Genomic DNA, 17,866 nt, shown 5'->3' with positions numbered 1-17,866 from the left:
CCGGGAGCGCACGGGGCGGGGAGCGGGGGAAAGGCGCGCGGGGCGGCGGCGCCTCGTGCGCGTGCGCGGCAGCGCTGAGGGGGCGCATGGCGGACCTGGCTCACACGGCTCCGCCCCGCCACAGAGCGCTCGGGCTGCCCGGCATGGGGAGTGGCGGGCTCAGGGTACCGCTCATTGCTGTGCGCGAATTCCTCCGGAGGAAAGGGTTCTTCGCCCAGCGAGTGGTCGGGCACTAGAACGGGCTCCCCAGGGATGTGGTGGCAGCCCCGAGGCTGAATGCTTGAGATATGTGCGGGTAACGGCACATGGAGGGGTTCTTGGGTGTCTTGCGCGGGCCCAGCATTGGACTCGGTGATCCTTATGGGTCTCTCCCAGCTGAGAATATTCTCTGATTCTGTTCCTCCCTCAGTCTTTGCGAGGACTCTGCCTCATGTTCTCAGGATCACTGTGACAGAATCACTGAGCCTCCTGAAGTGAAAGGGACTAAAGATCCTCCAATGAGTTAGGCTGGAAAAGAACTCTGAGACCATCGAGTCCAACCTATCCCCAGCATCCCTGGTCAGCTACATCAGGGCACTGAGTGCCAGGCCACTCCACCGCCTCCTGCCTGGGGCCATCCATTTCAATGTCTAATCACTCTTTCTGTGAAGGAATTCCTCTGGATACCCAGCCTGAACTTCACCAGATGCAGCTTAAGACTGTCAAGGATCATCAAAGCTCATCTCCTGTGCTGGCACAGGACACCCCCAGCAATCCCACCATGTGTCTGAGAGCATTGCCCAAATTTCCTTGAGTTCTGTCAGGCTCAATGCCGTGATCACTGTCCTGGGGAGTCTTTTCTGGCTCCCCCAAGAGCTTTGGGAGACCAGCTTTCCCTTATACAGCCTGTCTGACCACTGGCAGCAGCCACCCTCAACATGGGTTTTTATCAGATTAATTTTTTTTTTCTTCCAGCTGTTTTGTAGAACCTGGGTGGTATTTGGGCCCTTTAGTCCGGTTTATGTTGATTTCAGTGGGGTCAAGGTCTAAGTGCCGCTGGTTACAAAGTCTTGATTTTGGGGGTAAAAGTGGCAAATTCTGGTCCTTGTGGAATACATTAAACAACACAATCTTGCTTTCTTTTAGATGGAGTTAAAACCAGAGTCTTCTCTGTGTTCACATGTTTGAAAACTGTTTGAGTTTGTACTTACCATTCTAATAAAATATCTGAAACGAAGAGTCCACTTATGTCCTTTTTCTGATCAGACATCCAGAGTTAAGGAAGAAATAGTGGTGCTTTAATCCTCAGCACATGCACATGTTTTAGGTTCTCTATTTGACTTGGGTAGCAAGTAATAATGAGTATTTTCCTAGAAAATACTAATTTTCCCAGACTGCTTTGGGTTGGAAGACACCTCAGAGATCATCTTGTTCTAATCCCAGCTGTGAGCAGGGACAGCTCCCACTAGACCAGGCTGCTCCAAGCCCTGTCCAAGTGGCCTGGTCCATTTCTGTTTGCTTTTGGTGTAATTATGGAGCAAGTCAGTAAATCCCTGCTGTGGGCACTCCCTGAGCAAACTGGAAAATCTGTCCAAAGACCAGAGCTTCAAGAAACAGGACAAAAAAGTGATCATTGTGGCTGAAGAGAGGAACGTGTGTGCAGCAGGAGAAGGGAGAGGCTGGGTGCCTGGGTGATGGGCACTGCTCCCAAGTCCATGTGATTGTGTATGTTCACATCTCGATATAGAAACGATGTGACTGTGAATCATCCCCGCCAGGAGAGCATGTGGGCAGGATGTTAGAGCTCTGTGCTTCAGCATCCCAGCACACAGGGGGCTCCTAGGCTGTACCTGTTAGGTGAGACCCAAAGGCAGCATGTCACTTATGTACATGCATGTGCACATCTAAGTCTTTGTGGGAATAGGTTTTTTTATGTTGCATTTGGAAAATATGATTTTTTTCCCCCTGGTAATGCTAAGAATGATCTTGTCTATCTGTTAAGAAGTGTATAGTCATTGAGAAGTAAAATCAGTAAGGTGAAAAGTCTCAGTTGAAGGACATGGATAAGGCAATATTCATATTTTCATATATATTATATAACTTAGGATACTCTTGGAGTGTAACACTGTAACCCAGGGGAAACACGGGGTTTGGTTCTGTCTTGAATGAAAGTTGAATGAAATTTGTTCTTCTAGTTTAAGAAAAAGTTGTACTTATCTTTTTCTTCCTTTGCTAACACTGAAATCTCACTAGAGTTCGTGTGTAAGCTGCAGCATATTTTTGTTGGTGTTTTTATTATTTGTGTTTAATTCAGGTTTTACAGGAATTTTATGCAGCCCTCTCTGTTATGAGCATGGAGGAAAATCAAATATTACCATAATGGAATAATCTCCCTCCTGCCCCCTACACCCTGTGGAATGTTCCCAAACCAAGGATCCAGCATTCACTTCCGTCATTTTAGGGTGAAAAATTAAAGCAGACAGTCAGAGAAATTGTATCTGTTCTCCTCTCCTGTTTCTCATGTCACTGACACATTGTTTGTGAAAACATGAGGAGGGAAATCATATGCAAGGAGTGTGGCCTGTGAACAGATCCCATCTGACATCAGCATCACACATGCTGTTCCCTGCAAGACAAATTCCTTGGAAAGCTGTGACGAGGAGCTCAGCAGAGCAATGACTGAGCACAGGCATTCTCCCCTGTCTCTTGATCTTCATCCTTGGCTACTCCTTCTTGCTGGTCTCTGGGGTTTCCATGAAACTGTAAGGTCAGTCTGTCTCTGCTTACTTTGTTGTGCATTTTTCCCTTCAAATCTTTGCAGTGACTTCAGGTTGTTTTTCTTCCTCGTCTTTCAGTCTTGCTATTGATTATTGATACAGGGACAAAATAAACTCATTCCAAGCCAATTTGCATGGAGAAAAGCAGATGATTGTAGTGTGAATAGCTCAAGAATAGATCATTCTGCCTGTTGCCCAAGCAATATTCAGTGAGCCAGGCACATTCTCTGCAATAAAAACACAGTCCAAACTATAGCAGGATTTAATTGGAAAATCAGATGTTCTGTGATTCTTGATGGCTGATTTTCTGCCAATTATAAAGTAGGACAAGCTCCATTAGAATCACAACAATGCCTGACAAATCCTTCTTTACAGGTAATTTAATGGCTGAATGGTGGAGCTGTGGCCACAAGTGGATAAGAATCTCTTCTGAGGAGCTGTTAGTTTTATATGTGAATAATTTGGAGTTGCAATGCCGCTCAGTTTACATGAGGCTCCAGGTCTTCTGTTCCTGTACCTCCTGTCTTGGAGCAGGTAAAAGAAATAGAGCCCAAATGTGAGGCTCCTCCATGTCAGAACCAGAAGGAATTGGGAAAAGGTCAAAGCCAGTCAGAGGGAGAGGAAGAGATGCAATTCATCTTTGTGGAACCTACCAGGTGCTACTTAGAAAGGAAAACAGCAAGGGAATATAATTTATATTTTTCATACTTATTGTGGGAATGTACTTAGCCCTACAGTTTTCCTCCTCAAATTTTAATTTGTATTCTCAATCCCTGTGCTGCTGCTCAGGCCTCTAAGCACTCTGCATGCTCTTTGGATCACTGGATTGTTGATCTGCTGAAAACTGAAAATAGTTCATTCAATTTGCAGCAGCAGTGAATTTTTACAGATTTTTTTCAAGTATTCAGAATCTTAGGGGAAACAAAAGAAGACAGCAAATAATGGATGGGGTTTGGGGTTGTTCTGAATTTCTTTTTTTTTTTTTCTCTTGATTATTGGGTTGACTGGCAAGGGCAAGAAGGGCTAGAAAACTGAATAAAGAGAAAAAATAATCCTTGAAAAAGAAACTCACATTTTTCAGCTCCAAAAGACATTTAGAAAAATAAAAGAGAAGCTATTTTCTACAAACACTTTCCTTTGAAAAAGAAGTGAACAGTGGTCAACCCACTCTTCAATAACAGAAATATTTTTTATAATAGGCTGGACACTGAAACCATGAAGTTTTTTAGATTTTTAAGGCCAGTTCCTCTGCTGATTTTTTGAGTATCTGCTGTGCTTTGCAGATTTTCCTTTTCATATGTACTGTGTTCTGTTCTGTGGGCTGGGATATTAATAGGGTTTGATTTAAAGCACTTTCATGAATCACGTTGCAAGCTACATTTAGCTATTCCTAACTATTACAATACCTAAAGTTTTGAGGCAATCAAATGCCACAGCAGTGGGGGCCAGGGAAAAGAATTAGGGCAGGAGATGAAAAGATTTGAATCCCTAGGAAATCACAAAACAGGTGTTTGTTATTCACCTGTGTTAGTTCCAGCAGTCTCTATGTATAGGATGTGTACTTTCCACAAGAGCAGGCAGTGATAGGATAAGGGAGAATGGCTTTAAACTAAAAGAGGAGAGGTTTAGGTTTGATATTGGGATGAAGTTCTTAGATGGTGCTGGGGCCCTGGCACAGGGTGCCCAGAGAAGCTGTGGCTGTCTCATCCCTGGAAGTGCCCAAGGCCAGGTTGGATGGCGCTTGGAGCAACCTGGGACAGTGGAAGGTGTCCCTGCCCATGGCAGGGGTTGCAATGAGATGAACTTTAAGGTCCCTTCCAACCCAAACCATTCTGGTTTGGGTTGGAAGTAAATTCTATGATTTACTTCATAGAAATATTTTCCAGGCTTCCCGAATGAAAGATTGTTAATGTGAGAAGAAATAAACCATTTATTATTATTATTAATAGTCCACGTTATCATTAAAAGTCCACTGAGCAAAGGGCAGCAAGGAAGCTGTTGATAGGCAGAGAAGATCGCTGTAGATGTATGGCAGAACTTGTTATGGGAAAATAAAAACTTGAGCTGCATGAAACAGCAAAGTGAGGCTTCTGAGCTTTGCCCTGCCCTGAGGAAATAGCTCTGTGCTTGTCCCAGGGCTGACCAGTCACTTTTCAGTGTGCTTTGTCACTATTCACTGAGTTGGATCCTGTCCTGTCCGCAGTGGATTTGCTTTAGGGATGCTGTGGAGCTGAGTGCCAGCACCAGCAGAGTGCTTTGGTCCCTCAGGGATGCCCTGGAGGCAGCTGAGCAGATGGGCTCCTCCTGGGTGTTCCTGTGGCAGGAGCTCCCCTGAGAGCAGCTCTGCAGGAGCAGACCAGCAGCCCCTTCAGGGAAAGGAAGGGAGAGGACAACACACAAAAAAGAGGCAGCCAGAAGAGGAAAAGAGAGGCCCTAAATGGAGGAACAGCAGCAGTCATCTGTGTCTAGGGCTTCAAGTATAAGGATTTTGTCTACTCTGCATCGGGCTGCAAAGCAATTACATCACAGACTCTGAATGGTTTATTCTGGAAAATGGATCCACATCTGAATAGTCACTAACATTTGAGCAAGTGGGATTGGGAACTATGCCATAAATTTTCTTGATACCCAGTCCCTTTATACATCAGTTGCAGTGACAAGCTATGGTGTCTCCTTTTGTGTTCCAACCTCTTCATTTCTTCACCAATGCCAACTGATACTTTTTTTCCCTCCTGTTATAAAAGCTTCTTTCCTCAGTAAACTCCTAATTTATTGATGAAAGCACAATGGTCTACCCCAAGCTAAGCCACTCAGAACAGCTCCAGCCCCTTACAGCTGTGTAGCACCTCCAGGGTGGGGATGCTGAATTCTGCTGGAGTTTTTCCAGGGGCTCCAGTCACTTCAGTGCTTTCAAGCTCTTCATTATGCTGTCTCCAGATATATTCTGCCCCTTGTATTTATTGATTGTTTTCCTTGCAAATCAGGTTGATAATAGCAACCAGATTTTTGGTTAATTATGTTTATATTACTTTCTTCATCAAGTGTTTCCAATCACTGTCTAGTGATGGCAGTGTTGATCATTATCACTGATCTGCCCTGGACTCCTGATTGATGTTTACTGAGTCCCACATTTGTTTATCATTAGCTCATGACACTCCTCATTTTAAGAAGCATTCAGAAGTTCAGTAGGACGTCTTAATGCTCTGAAAAGAAACTGAAAATGTATGACTTGCTAAAAAAGATCAGTATAAGTTGCATACAACAGATTACTGAATAAGTTATTTGCTTTCCAAATTTTAATGTGCTAAAATAAAACCCTATCGTTTATACATGGTGACTTGTTTTTACTTGCTCTCAGCACCACACTTGGAGTCATTTCATCTTCTTCTGCTACAGTCATCTCGCTGGTCCTCCTCAGCTCTCCTCTGTTGGTGAAATGTTCCCCTCAAAACCACAGATAATCAATCTTAGACCTGTCCTGAAGTTTTTATGATGGAAGAATGTTATGTATACAAGGAAAAAAACTCAAACCAAATAACTACTTCCAGAAACAAACCAATGTTGTCAATTAACTTAGAAGCTGCTTTTGAGCTCCTCTGAGATTTATACAGCTTTTCCCTCTTTAACATTTAGGCTGGGGCTTCCCCTAAAACAGGTGGAATTGTGCACATCTTTGAGAAGCTAGGTGGTTATAAGCAGTAGAAGATGAGGTTATTGTTTGTAAAATTCAGAATTATCAATCACTCATTAATTTACAGCCTCTGCAGGAGGGATTTTATTAACTCTATCCCGTGGATTTTTAGGATGCATTCTTCAAAAATCAGCATAGACTTAGAAAGGATAGGATCCACAGAGTAGAAGATAATGTGCAATTATCTTTATATGTATTTTATTACAGAGAATTTCACTAAAGAGAATAGAATCACCTCCCCAGCACATTCTCTTGTTACAGCATTCTGTAAATGTCATATAAAAGCACTGCCCTCTGCTGCTCAGGGGCTTTCATTAGCAAGTATTTAATTAGCAAAAAACCCAACACTTCTTTTTAATGGATGATTGTATGGGCTTGCCTGTAAAGAAAAAGGACTCAGTCTTTTTATCAAAAGAAAAATGTTAATTTATAATTTCTGAGAAACACAAATCACCTATGTTCTTATGTTTATATGGTGAACTGATATTTTGTCAAGAGTTTAGAAGTAGCTTTATGCATCTTCTCAGGCAGTGGTAAAGGAAAACACATTTTCAAGTAATTGCACCTTTCAAAATTGTCATTAAAATCCTCCATTTTGTGGAATTGTGGCCACAGGAAGGCAAAGGAATAGGAAGATTTCAAGCTGTGAAGATGCAATTGCAGAAAAAAAACTTGATTCCTAAAGTAAAGGCAATGCAATCTGTCCAAGCTGTCTGGAGAAAGCTCCTGTTGCTATTTATCTGCTAATTTTACAGTACATTTTATTAAGAAACTTAAGGTGCAAAACATGTGAAAACAAGATACAGAAATACTGTTAAGACAGTCACAGCAAAATAGGGATGTGACAGCCATTATATCATGGGAGTCAGGATATCACACCTGGCACTGGACTAGGTTTTAACAAGATCTGGTAATTTCTGGAGAAAAGTTGAGCTTGACTTTATACCTTTGCCTTGTGACTCCATTTTATAAAGATGAGATTTGGGCTCATTAGCCAATAGAGAGCTTCAGCCCATCCCAACCAATTGGGGGCAAGTAAGGATTATATAATTGGCCTCTGAGGCAGGTGGGCTTACTTACTCCTCAGCAGTTTTCTGCTTTGGGGGAGCCATCTGAGGAGAGAAGATTTTTGTGTGAGGCTTGTGATGCTGAGAGAGTTTTAAATTATGGAAGCTTTCTGGGGTTTAGTTAGTATGTTTCAGGTAAAGTTGGGGTTTTTTAAGGAATCTTTTATTGTGCTAATTGTTGGTGTGAGCTATAATGATGTTTTGGCTTTGTATTCCTATATAAGTAGTGGGTTGTGGTAGAATATTGGTTTTTAGTGGTGTTATAGCTGTTTTAAATTTTTATTTGGTTTGGGGAGTCTCATTAGCAGAGCTAATGAATCTTCTGCACAGTATATGAATGTGCAGGTAAACCATAATGGGCTTCTTAATAAGCAAAACATAAATATACTTGTTCTCCTGCATTGTGCCTTGTATTAAAAAAAGCCTTTTGTGGAAGAAGCAATTTTCTTTGTGAAGACACAAAGCAAAATCTGTGAAGTTGCTCTCAAGGGCTTTCTAGGTGAAGGAAGGCTAAGATAACCTTGCCATCATCTCTGTGCAACCCAAAATTTGTTGTAGCTTAAGAGTTACAGCTTTTCCTTTGTTAAGGAGCTGTGCCTGATGAACAAGCTTTTGTGTTCTGGGAGCAAAATCTGCTGTGAAGGCAAACAATCTGCCTCTCCTCAGGCTGCTTGGCTTGCAGATTCTGCTGGGCATCAGTGACTGATGGCCTCTGAGCTTGTTTCTCTATGGACTTCTCCATATACCAGTGATACAGTTCTTGAGAAGCTTCTTTATTGTATCAAATAAAACACAGTTTCTGAAAGAGACTTTTAGAGCCTTTTCTTCCAGCCCTGGTTTCTGTCCCTGTAATTATAGAAGGGGTTTCTGGTTGCTGATGAGCTTTCTCTTCCTTGCTATCTTTTATTATGAGAGGCATGTGGTTGATTAAATTTGATTTTGCTTTTAAAATCTCACTAAATATGTAATACCTATGGAGGATAGCTGTGAGTTTTGTGACTAAAATGACCTGTAAGGTTTTTTTCCTCCCTAAATGTGCTGCAGCCCTTAATTAAGAGAAACAGTTCTTCAGAGATGCTTCTGGCCTGAGTGTTTTTTTAATCCTCCTCAGAGTCTCTGTGATGTTTGCTGCAGAGTAGATGCTGTATCTGTGGTCTCCACTTGTTTGTATTTTACTGTGCACTGCTGTAGTTATGTTATTTTAATGTGCTGTACTAGCCTCAAAAAATTATACCTTTTAACAGTGAGTATTTATATTTTCATTTCCTGTGTGATGTCTTTTGGTTTGTGCTCTAATAATGCTTAGCCCTGATAACCAGTAAATAGGAAGTTGCACTTCCTTGAGTTGAACTCACCTATTGAGTTTGGTGGGGAAGGGATTTGGAGGGTTCTTAATTTTAAAAAAAGGGGATTGATTGCACCTTTCACTTAATCACATTGTGTAGCGACTTCTCTCCAAAGGAATTAGATTGTTCCTGGTCCTCAGTTGTGTCACTGTAGGGCCTTTTGAAAGTGTCTTTGCCAGCCACAGGGGAATTGTTGGAAGCAGTGGCTGAGCTGCAGTTCAGTTTAATCACCCAGGGAAGGGCTGTTACCTTAAGCAAGGTGAGAGCTTGGAGAATCAAGCACTTGGTAACTCCTTTAATTTCCTCCTTCCTCTTGCATGGAAGTAGCGCAGGCAGAATATGACAAAAACTAGAAAATCCTTGATTTAAGTACGCCACCTCATAGAAACTGTACCTAATTATTATAGGCTTGGAAAAATTGTCTTTTATAGAGCTCTTTCTAGATAATCATTGCTTAATAATCATGACAATAAAAACATGAGAAATGTGATGTTTTGTGTGGTAAATAGGAGATGGAGACATTATTTGTTTGGGTGTGGCTGTTCTCTGTTTTGTCATGACATGCCTGGTTTAGGGAATAAAAAGCAGAGCCTGTTTCATGCTAGTTTAAGGGGTTAGCAAAATGGCTGGGGATTTATCTTGCCAAAGGTTCAGCTTGGGAGGCAGTACAGTTTTTTTGCCCTCCCCTCTCTGTTCCATCTCTCCTGTAAATTGGCAGAGAGCCTTGGAAAACTCTGGACTCTTCCCACCAGACATCAATTGAAGGCTCAGCAAAACTCCAACAGCAAAGCACAGAAACACCAGATCTGTGACTGGGCTGCCATTCCCAAACAAGCTGGGCTTTGTTGTGAGCAGGAGCTTTCTGGAATGGGGAATAATAGCACGGGCTGGGAATGCAGCTGACTGCCCTGGGCTCTCCCGTCCTCTCTTGCAGAGCACGGCCATGGGGGATGCAGCACCAGCAGAGGAGCCCAGGGCTGCTCGCTGCAGGCTCTTCAATTCCAGCATGAGGAGCGTGGCTAACAGGCTCAGGACCTTCCAGCAGTGGCCCCGCACTGCCCCTGTGTCTGCCCAGGACCTGGTGGATGCTGGATTTTTCTACGTGGGCCCTGGGGATGAAGTGCAGTGTTTCTGCTGTGGTGGTGTGCTGAAGGACTGGAGACCTGGGGATTGCCCCCTCATAGAGCACATGCATTTCTTCCCTTCCTGTAAATACATCCGTGGGGAGAATGCTGGGAACCAGGAGACACTGTCCCTGCAGGAGATCTTTGACACTGTGGATGGGCAGTTCCTGAGTGTCTTGCAGGGGATTGTCAGTGAGGAGACAGCCATGCCCAACGAGCCAGAGTACCCTGAGATGGTGACAGAGGAGATGAGACTGTCTACATTTGAGAACTGGCCGCAGAATTCCAGCATTCATCCAGAGCAACTGGCTAGAGCAGGGTTCTTTTACACAGGTAGGTACTCTGGGGAAATGTTCTTAACTCTTATTTGAGTTAACTTTTGAAAGTTTCACTGTTGCTTTTACAAATACCTGTGTGCACGTGTATTGTAGTTAAAAACCACATCCTTCCTTCTGCCTGTGCTGTTTCTCTTGCTGCTTGTGCAGAATTCATTTCAACACTTAATTTCTGTTTGGGTACTGGGGGTCCACTAGTAAATACTTCCTTGCCAGCAGGAGAGGAAAAAGTGATGTGTTTTAAACAGAAAGGTGATGTTTTACAAACAGAAAAGTCTGTGCTTTAAGGTCCATTGAGTATATTTATTCCTTGCATTTTTTAAAAGGACTTGAGGAGCTTGCTTGTTGGGTCATGTTTTGGGTAGGCTCTGTCTTGCACTGAAGCCTCTTCTCAAAACTCCAAACCTGAGTGACAGCTGTATGGAGTCAGCCCTTCAGGCTGTGGCTTGTTCCTCTAAGGACTCTTAATTTGAAATACAAAAATCAGATACTTTTTTTGTTGAGGAAAATTGGCAATATTTATTGTAATCACATGCATGTGAGTATCAATATAATATTATTATTTCCTTTTGAGAATGCTTTGCTGGTTAGGTAACAGGTTTGAAGACGTACTCCTCTCTGAATTAACCAGTCAGAGGAAATATTTGCACTATGGCAGATTGTGGTTAGTGAGCAAAGTGTGTTCACGGGTGTAACTAATCACAGCTCTGCTCCAAAGGCAGGCAGGGGGATTGGCTGGGGGGGTTGTGCATGGGAGCGTAGCTGCTCCCATGGATGCTGCCTGTGAGCTTGTGATCCCCTTCTGGAATCATCTCAGCCAGCTCTGGGAGCTCAGCCTGAGTTCCTGCTCCTGTACAATGTGCACTGTGTTAGTAAATTGCCATGTGTCCATCAGCCTGTGTTTTGTGCTGAGTCTCACCCAGGGTTAGTGTAGGGCATGTGGTGTCTCAGGTGCCAAATAATCTCTTGCTCTCCCTTTCAGGACGAGGAGATGTAGTGAGGTGTTTTTACTGTGATGGAGGTGTGAGGAGCTGGTCCTTGGGAGATGATCCTTGGAGGGAACATGCCAAATGGTACCCAGAGTAAGTCAGTCTTGCTTAACAAATACCCCCAAAAATAGATCATGCATTTCACATTGATACTTTCTTTCACAGGACAGGAATGTTTATATCCTCTCACCTTAAAAGCAAAGTAAAATGCTCAAGCTCAGGTGGAATGGCGCAGTTCAGACCTGAGATTCTCTAATTTGACCTAGAGTTCACCATCTGAGAGTTCAATTAAAATAACTTTCTTTGGCATCAAAGAAGAGCTTTTATTACTCCTACTCTGAGGTACAAGACGAAATATACTGTAAGCCTTGGTTTTCTGCAGCAGTTCTTGTTTCTTTCCTGTGAACTGCTCTCTCATCACAGTTCCTGTGGTCTGCTCTAAAGCATGTTACAACTGAGCTCCTCTTGGGCCAAAATGAAGATTGAATTAAGGGGGAGGGAGGGATCATGATCCCCTTACTGTCAGCCTTTGTGCAAGAGGTGGTGAACACCTGATACCCTGTCTTTAATGGACACATAGAGGTTTGCTCATTGCCCAAAACACCCTTCTAAATTTCAAATTGCTGCTTTCACTTGGGGGAGCCTGTACTAATGTATTTCAACTTTTCTCCTCCTAGGTGTGAATTTTTACTGCACTCAAAGGGGAGAGAATTTGTTAACAGCATTCAGGGAACTTTTTCTGGCACCCTGCTGGCTCCTGTGAGTCATGAACATTTTGTGTGTAGTGGATTAGGTTTGGTAGATGGGAGAGTCTTGAATACATGCTTCTCTTTTTGTATCATTTTCAGAGACATTCCTGGGACCAGACTGAGCAAGACTCCTCTCCCTCCCAAGGTCAGTAATTCCATGGTGTTTTATCTTCTGGTGAACATGGTGTAATCTGAGTTCCACCAGCCCACCTTGAATGCTCTGCCCTCTGTAGACATGGTGCTTGTGAGAGGTTTTGATATTCTAGAAGCTGTTTCACTTTGGTTTTAGGAAGTGGTTTCTAGCTCAAGAAACAAAATTACTTGTTCTTGCGAGGTCTCTTAGTCAAAGGCCAGAAATACTTATCTAGTCTGGATAATCATGTGAATTTTGAGTGCTTCCCTAACTTACCTTTGGCTTTTGATGCTCTTGCTGTGGATGTCTGTAAAGCCCTTCACTACAACACTTTAAACATGCTTGATAAGAAACCAGAGAACAGTAAAGGGTCTAGATGTTCATGAAAATGTTGTTGCTGGGATTTATCCCATTTATCAGTCGCTCCCAGAAATGTAAGTAGGTGAAGTTTGGCTCCCATAAGCTCAAGCAAGACTTGAGCCTTTGAAGAGACTGCCAGCTGAATTTCCTTCTTCTGTTGCTACTGATGAATGGTTGAGGTAGGAGAGGCTTCAATTGGGATGTTCCACTTGATGCTCATGAAAGCAGTTCTGAGGCTTCTGTTCTGGGATGTGAAAACAGAGATAAGGATTCTGGACTGATGCCAAACACAGGAGACTGTTCACTGATAAAGTGAAATAAACCATCCAAAATAAGTGTCTGGGCTTTTATAAAAATGTCTTTGATTACCTTCCTTGTGAATGATTTGAAGTAGAATATAAATGTGGAAGTTAATCTAGCTAAAGGGGATAGCTTGAGGAGTGTTCTAGGGTATATTAATGCCATTTCATGTAGAACACCTTCAATGAATGGCTTTTTTTGCCCAAAGCTCTGCCTTTTTGGTAAAGTACCTGTTCACTGCTTTACAGATGCTCTGAGGAACTGGGAATTGCTGGCTCATCCTTCTGAGGATCAGAGTCTCATAGTGCAGAATGTCCTGCAGATGGGCTTTGACCCCAGCTGGGTGGCAAACCTGGTAGAGAATAAATTTGTGCTGACTGGGACTTTCTACCAGTCTGAGTCTGAGCTGATTTCAGACCTGCTGCAGGCAGGCTGGGGGGCCAGCAGCAGTGCAGGAGGGAGGAGAGGTAGGCCTGACTCACACCTGGGTGTTTCACCTCTTCCTCTCTGCACCTGGAGCGCTGCTGGGAGTGTCCTGAGGGTCTGCTGGAATTAAGAGGGATAATGCCCCCAAGCCTGCCTTTCCTTTGGAGCCTGAGCAATGAGGTTCAGAGTTAAAGAAACTTGGAGGAGCTGTGGTTGCTGGGATGTCAGTGGCTCTATCTGGCTGTGCTGGGTTTCCTTGGTGTTTCTTGCTTCACTCAGACCTGCAGAAAGTGGCACTCCATGATGTGCAGGCTCGTGCACAAATTCACAGCTGACCCAGGCAGAGGCAGTTGTCTGAAGCAAAGCTCCTGGGATGGATAATCACTCCAAGCCTATTTAAAATTGGAACCAATAACCTCTTTAGAAATAGCTATAGTTCTTGTCTAGATAATATATCTTTTCCTTAACTTCTGTCTTGTGTTACCTCTTTTGTGAAGTCTGTTTGCTAAGTTGAAGATTCCAAAGCTCCTGCCTCCACAGCATGGTCTGCCATTTCTGTAGCTAACACGGAAAAAATTCCACAAAACTGAAATTTTGATTAAATAGTAGCACAGGAGCTGGAATGGCCAGCTGATGTGATATATAAACCACCTTTGAGGAGAGAATGTGATGTGGACAGACAGGCCTGGGCAAGGAGGTGAACTTAAACAGCTGCTGAAGCACCACAGAGAACATCAGCCATGTCAGGCTGAGATAAGAAATTAACCAAATGCTTCTGAGGTCCAGGTTATTTCTTCTTTTCACACAGCACTGTCAGGAGAGAGATAAAGGAGGGAGCATTGAATACCATTTTCTTTTCTGGTTCTACAGGTGCTGTTCAGAGAGAGACTGGAACATCAAGACAAGAAATACGCTCTGTACAGCAAAAGGAATCAGGTGCTCTGGGCTGGCAGTGTGGGGAATTGAGCTTAAGCATGACTGGGAGGAGTTCTAGAATAACAGTATCAGTAGTCATTATGCTAACTCATTTTTTAAATTTTGAAGAGGACTGTGTGCTAGTTTGAGTAGTACCTGAGCACAGGAACCCTTCTTCAGGGGTTGGAGTGCCCCTGTGAAGGAGCTGTTACCAAAAAATCCACTTTATGGGGATAATTTATGTAGCACAGTAAATGCTGTTGATCTGTGTCCCTGCTCAGTCCAGTGAGTGTAGATAAGCTGAGCCTTGTGTAGATAAACCAGTCTACAATAGCTGTAGTTCTTCAGCTTAAATGAAACTTGCCTGAGAGGTACTTTTGCCATCTTCACAGTCTCTGAACAGAACAATGGTCAAGTTGCAGTGTGACTTCCTAAGCTGTCACAACTGGCACTCTGGAGCTGTGACAAAACACTCACAGGTTTGGTTTTTTTGTTGTGTTTTTTGGTAGAGTCTCAGCTGAGCACAGAAGAACAGCTCCGGCGCCTGCAGGAGGAGAGGATGTGCAAAGTGTGCATGGACAGAGATGTGTCTGTTGTGTTTGTTCCCTGTGGCCACCTGGTAGCCTGTGAAGCATGTGCCCTCAACCTGAGGCTGTGTCCCATCTGCAGAGCTGCCATCCGGGGCAGTGTGAGAGCCTTCATGTCCTGAGCCATGCTGCACCCAGGGGGAAAGATAAGTCCATACAACTCATTGGTAACTCAGGAGAAGGATAAAATAAGTAAATAATTTGCTGGAGCAATCTTATTTGTAGGGTGGCTTGGCATAAGTGTAAAAACTCACTGAATGTGTCTCCCATACACAGTGTTTGTAGGAAGAACTGCTGGTTTGATCTCCTCTTGATTTAGGGCTGCTCCAGGAGAACTCTGCTGGGTTCTTTTGCCCTCCAAAATGAGGCTTTTATTGACGGAGATTCTCCCTCTCCACATTTTTGTGTTCTCAAGTGAATCTTTGCTCTGTGTTGAAATCCAAGACTGTTTTCAGCAGACTCTGGTTTTTTCTCACTCACTTAGCATTTGTCTAGAGATTATTCTCTTAGGGATTCCGTCAGGAAGTTTGATTGAAAATGGGAGTATTTTTTGTACAAAATGCATTCCATTGGGACTAGAATACTCAACAACAATGTGTTGTGGGGGAGGGACAATCTACCCTTTTCTCCCCTTTTTGCTGTCTTTCTTTTTTCTCCTCTTTTTGTTGAATTTTCAACAACTGATGAAACGTTTCAGTAATACTCAAATTTGCATAGCTAAGTGGAACAGTCTGGTCTAACTCTCCAGGCTCTCTGCTCTCAGCTGACCTCCCCTGGTGGAAGGCTCTGTGCTCAGGGTCACTGGATGGTCTGGAAGCTTCTTATGGAGCTCTTCCCTGGCTCTTGGGTATTATCCTGGTAGGAAACTCTGGGAATATACCTTTTTAGAAAATATCTTTGCTGGCTAAAGTGGTGATTCTTATTTAAAATGGAATACTCTATCATGTAGCCAAAAAGAGTAAGTTTCATCCATGCTATGCCTTGTTAAGTGAAGGGAAAGGAAATAAGTTTTTAAAAATAAACTGTTCTTTTTCATGGAATAAAATTTTTCCTTTATTTAACTTAAAGGTTTGAGTACCTGATTTGAGTACAATTCCCTACTGTGGGAGGGGTGTGGTGGTGTCCGAAGATGTTGGAGTGACATCAGGTCGTAAACAGCATCTGTCCTTCAGTGCTACGTGAGCATGAGTAAGAAAAGCAGCTCTTCTACCATCCATCAGTCCCAATTGGAATTTACCAGACAGCATGTGGGTCATAGAGCCTTAGAATGGTTTGGTTGGAAGGGACTTTAAAACTCATCTCATTCCATCTCCTGCCATGGGCAGGGACACCTTCCACTGTCCCAGGTTGCTGCAAGCCCTGTCCAAGCTGGCCCTGGACACTTCCAGGGATGGGGCAGCCACAGCTGCTCTGTGCACCCTGTGCCAGGGCCTCAGCACCCTCATGGGGAGAATTTGGCTCCTTAAAATTCTCTTAAACTGCAAAAGAAGGGATAAGGATGAAGGAGAATAAGGATCTAATACATGAAACTGCAAATGCAAAATAATTGTGATCTGAATTCTTTGCAGTTTTGGTAGGTGGTTCTTTCTAGTGGATTTGTGGCTCTGGAGCTGCTTCCCTTTGGTTCCAGCTCTGGTTACTAAACAGCTTAGGGGCCTGCCTGTGAGTCACTTTAAGGTGTCAGTTATCTGTGGATCCCTTGGGAGGGCAGCTCTCTTCATCCCTGCCTTCAGAGGAAGGGAATATTAGCACAGCTCTTGGCAGAGATGAGAGAAATTAAGACTTGAGTGGTTTAAACTCTGCAGCTCTTGGAGGAATTGGTTGGGTCTCTGCCAGACAGCAGCTTTGCTAGGGAACAGAATGTCACCACCATGCCAAGTTAGGTCTTGTCTGGGTTCAGAATATCCTTGGCTTTGTTTTGCCTCTATAAATACAGCATAAACTTACAGTTTAAATAGGTGTGCTAATCTGAGGAGGGAAAACACCAGCCCAGTGCTGGAACAGTGTTATTTCCTCTAAACTCACCTGAGTGTGACTGGAACTGAGCAAGGCTGGAACTGCACCAGCTCTTTCTGGGGCTAACCCCATTGAACGGTGTGAAAATGGTGAATGGCTTTTCCACCCCAGGGGAAGGGAGGAGCTGCTTTGTTTTCCTGCAGGGAAATGTCCCTTCAGAACCAGGTACCACGCTGTTCTCGGAGAAGCATCTCCAGCGATGCCTGTCCCCAACAGAGGGCACTCCGAAACTGGAGATAAGGGATCCCACCACCTTCAGGTGCTCCTGGATCACGCTGAGCATGGCATGGGTGGGGTGGAACGGACAGGCATCCCCTGCCCTCACAGAGCACTGTCACTCTGTCCCCTTGAGCTACTCAGAGGGAGTCTAGCACAAGCAGACCATGAGAGAGAGGGGATCTCAGGAGGAATGGCTCTGCTCATGAAACCTGGAGGAGATCCTGAAGTGTGGAATGCAACCCTTGGTAGCTTTGTCTCTTCTCAGACCCTTTTTTTTTTAATGATTAATAAAATCTCTCGTTGATACTGCATCTTATAGGCTTACCTGAACATGGGCTTGGTGTTTATTTTACTTCTGTTAATTGGTGCTTTATGCTACAATGAGCACAGGCAATTGAGTGGTAGTTCTGAAGTGACTCAGTCATCATATTTTATTTCATTGATCTTTACCAGTGTGTATGAAAGCTGAGGGGCAATGCTGTTAAGTGCAGAGTTTGATGCTTTATCTCTTTAGAGTGCTTGGCAAGTGGTTTTGATCAGTTTAATTGGTGAAAGTGGCATCAGTGCTCGGTCAGTTGGAGAGGTGTAGTGTTCAAAACACGTAGACCTCAACTCATCAAGTTCCCTCCTCTTCCTTCCCTCTCAATTCTTCCTGGAAGTACCAGTAAAATGTTTCAGGTATTCAGAGCTGAAACTGTCCTTTTTCCACCACCTGTGCTGAATTTTGATTGCTCCCAAACAAGGCTGACAAAGACTGCTGGTATCTGATTGATAATATTCTCTCTGAGGAAAAGAAATCATATTAAACCCAAAATGTGTGAACTCAGTGCTTAATGAGAAAAGGAAAGATTAA

General features: G+C 43.6%; 1 protein-coding gene across 1 annotated transcript; it reads left to right on the top strand.

The window, feature by feature from the left end:
• Window positions 1-2,495: 2,495 nt before the first annotated feature.
• BIRC7 (baculoviral IAP repeat containing 7) lies at window positions 2,496-15,978 on the top strand. The gene is made up of 7 exons (XM_005489087.4): window positions 2,496-2,746; window positions 9,795-10,317; window positions 11,302-11,401; window positions 11,986-12,067; window positions 12,157-12,202; window positions 14,147-14,212; window positions 14,701-15,978. Exons 2-7 carry the CDS (start codon window positions 9,804-9,806, stop codon window positions 14,898-14,900), a joined length of 1,008 nt encoding a protein of 335 aa, XP_005489144.2. The 5' UTR covers window positions 2,496-2,746; window positions 9,795-9,803; the 3' UTR covers window positions 14,901-15,978.
• Window positions 15,979-17,866: the final 1,888 nt, after the last annotated feature.

Source organism: Zonotrichia albicollis, chromosome 17, assembly GCF_047830755.1.
Source record: "Zonotrichia albicollis isolate bZonAlb1 chromosome 17, bZonAlb1.hap1, whole genome shotgun sequence".
NCBI classification, from domain to species: Eukaryota; Metazoa; Chordata; class Aves; order Passeriformes; family Passerellidae; genus Zonotrichia; species Zonotrichia albicollis.
The sequence above is the reverse complement of the archived record's forward strand: the minus strand, read 5'-3'. Positions and strand labels throughout refer to the sequence as shown.

Bases quoted from the DNA above. Each gene is read 5' to 3' on its own strand.
- BIRC7 (XM_005489087.4), top strand. From the start codon at position 9,804: ATGGGGGATGCAGCACCAGCAGAGGAGCCCAGGGCTGCTCGCTGCAGG. The intron at 10,318-11,301 runs GTAGGTACTCTG...TCTCCCTTTCAG, and splicing joins AGCAGGGTTCTTTTACACAG to GACGAGGAGATGTAGTGAGG. The intron at 14,213-14,700 runs GTGCTCTGGGCT...GTTTTTTGGTAG, and splicing joins TGTACAGCAAAAGGAATCAG to AGTCTCAGCTGAGCACAGAA.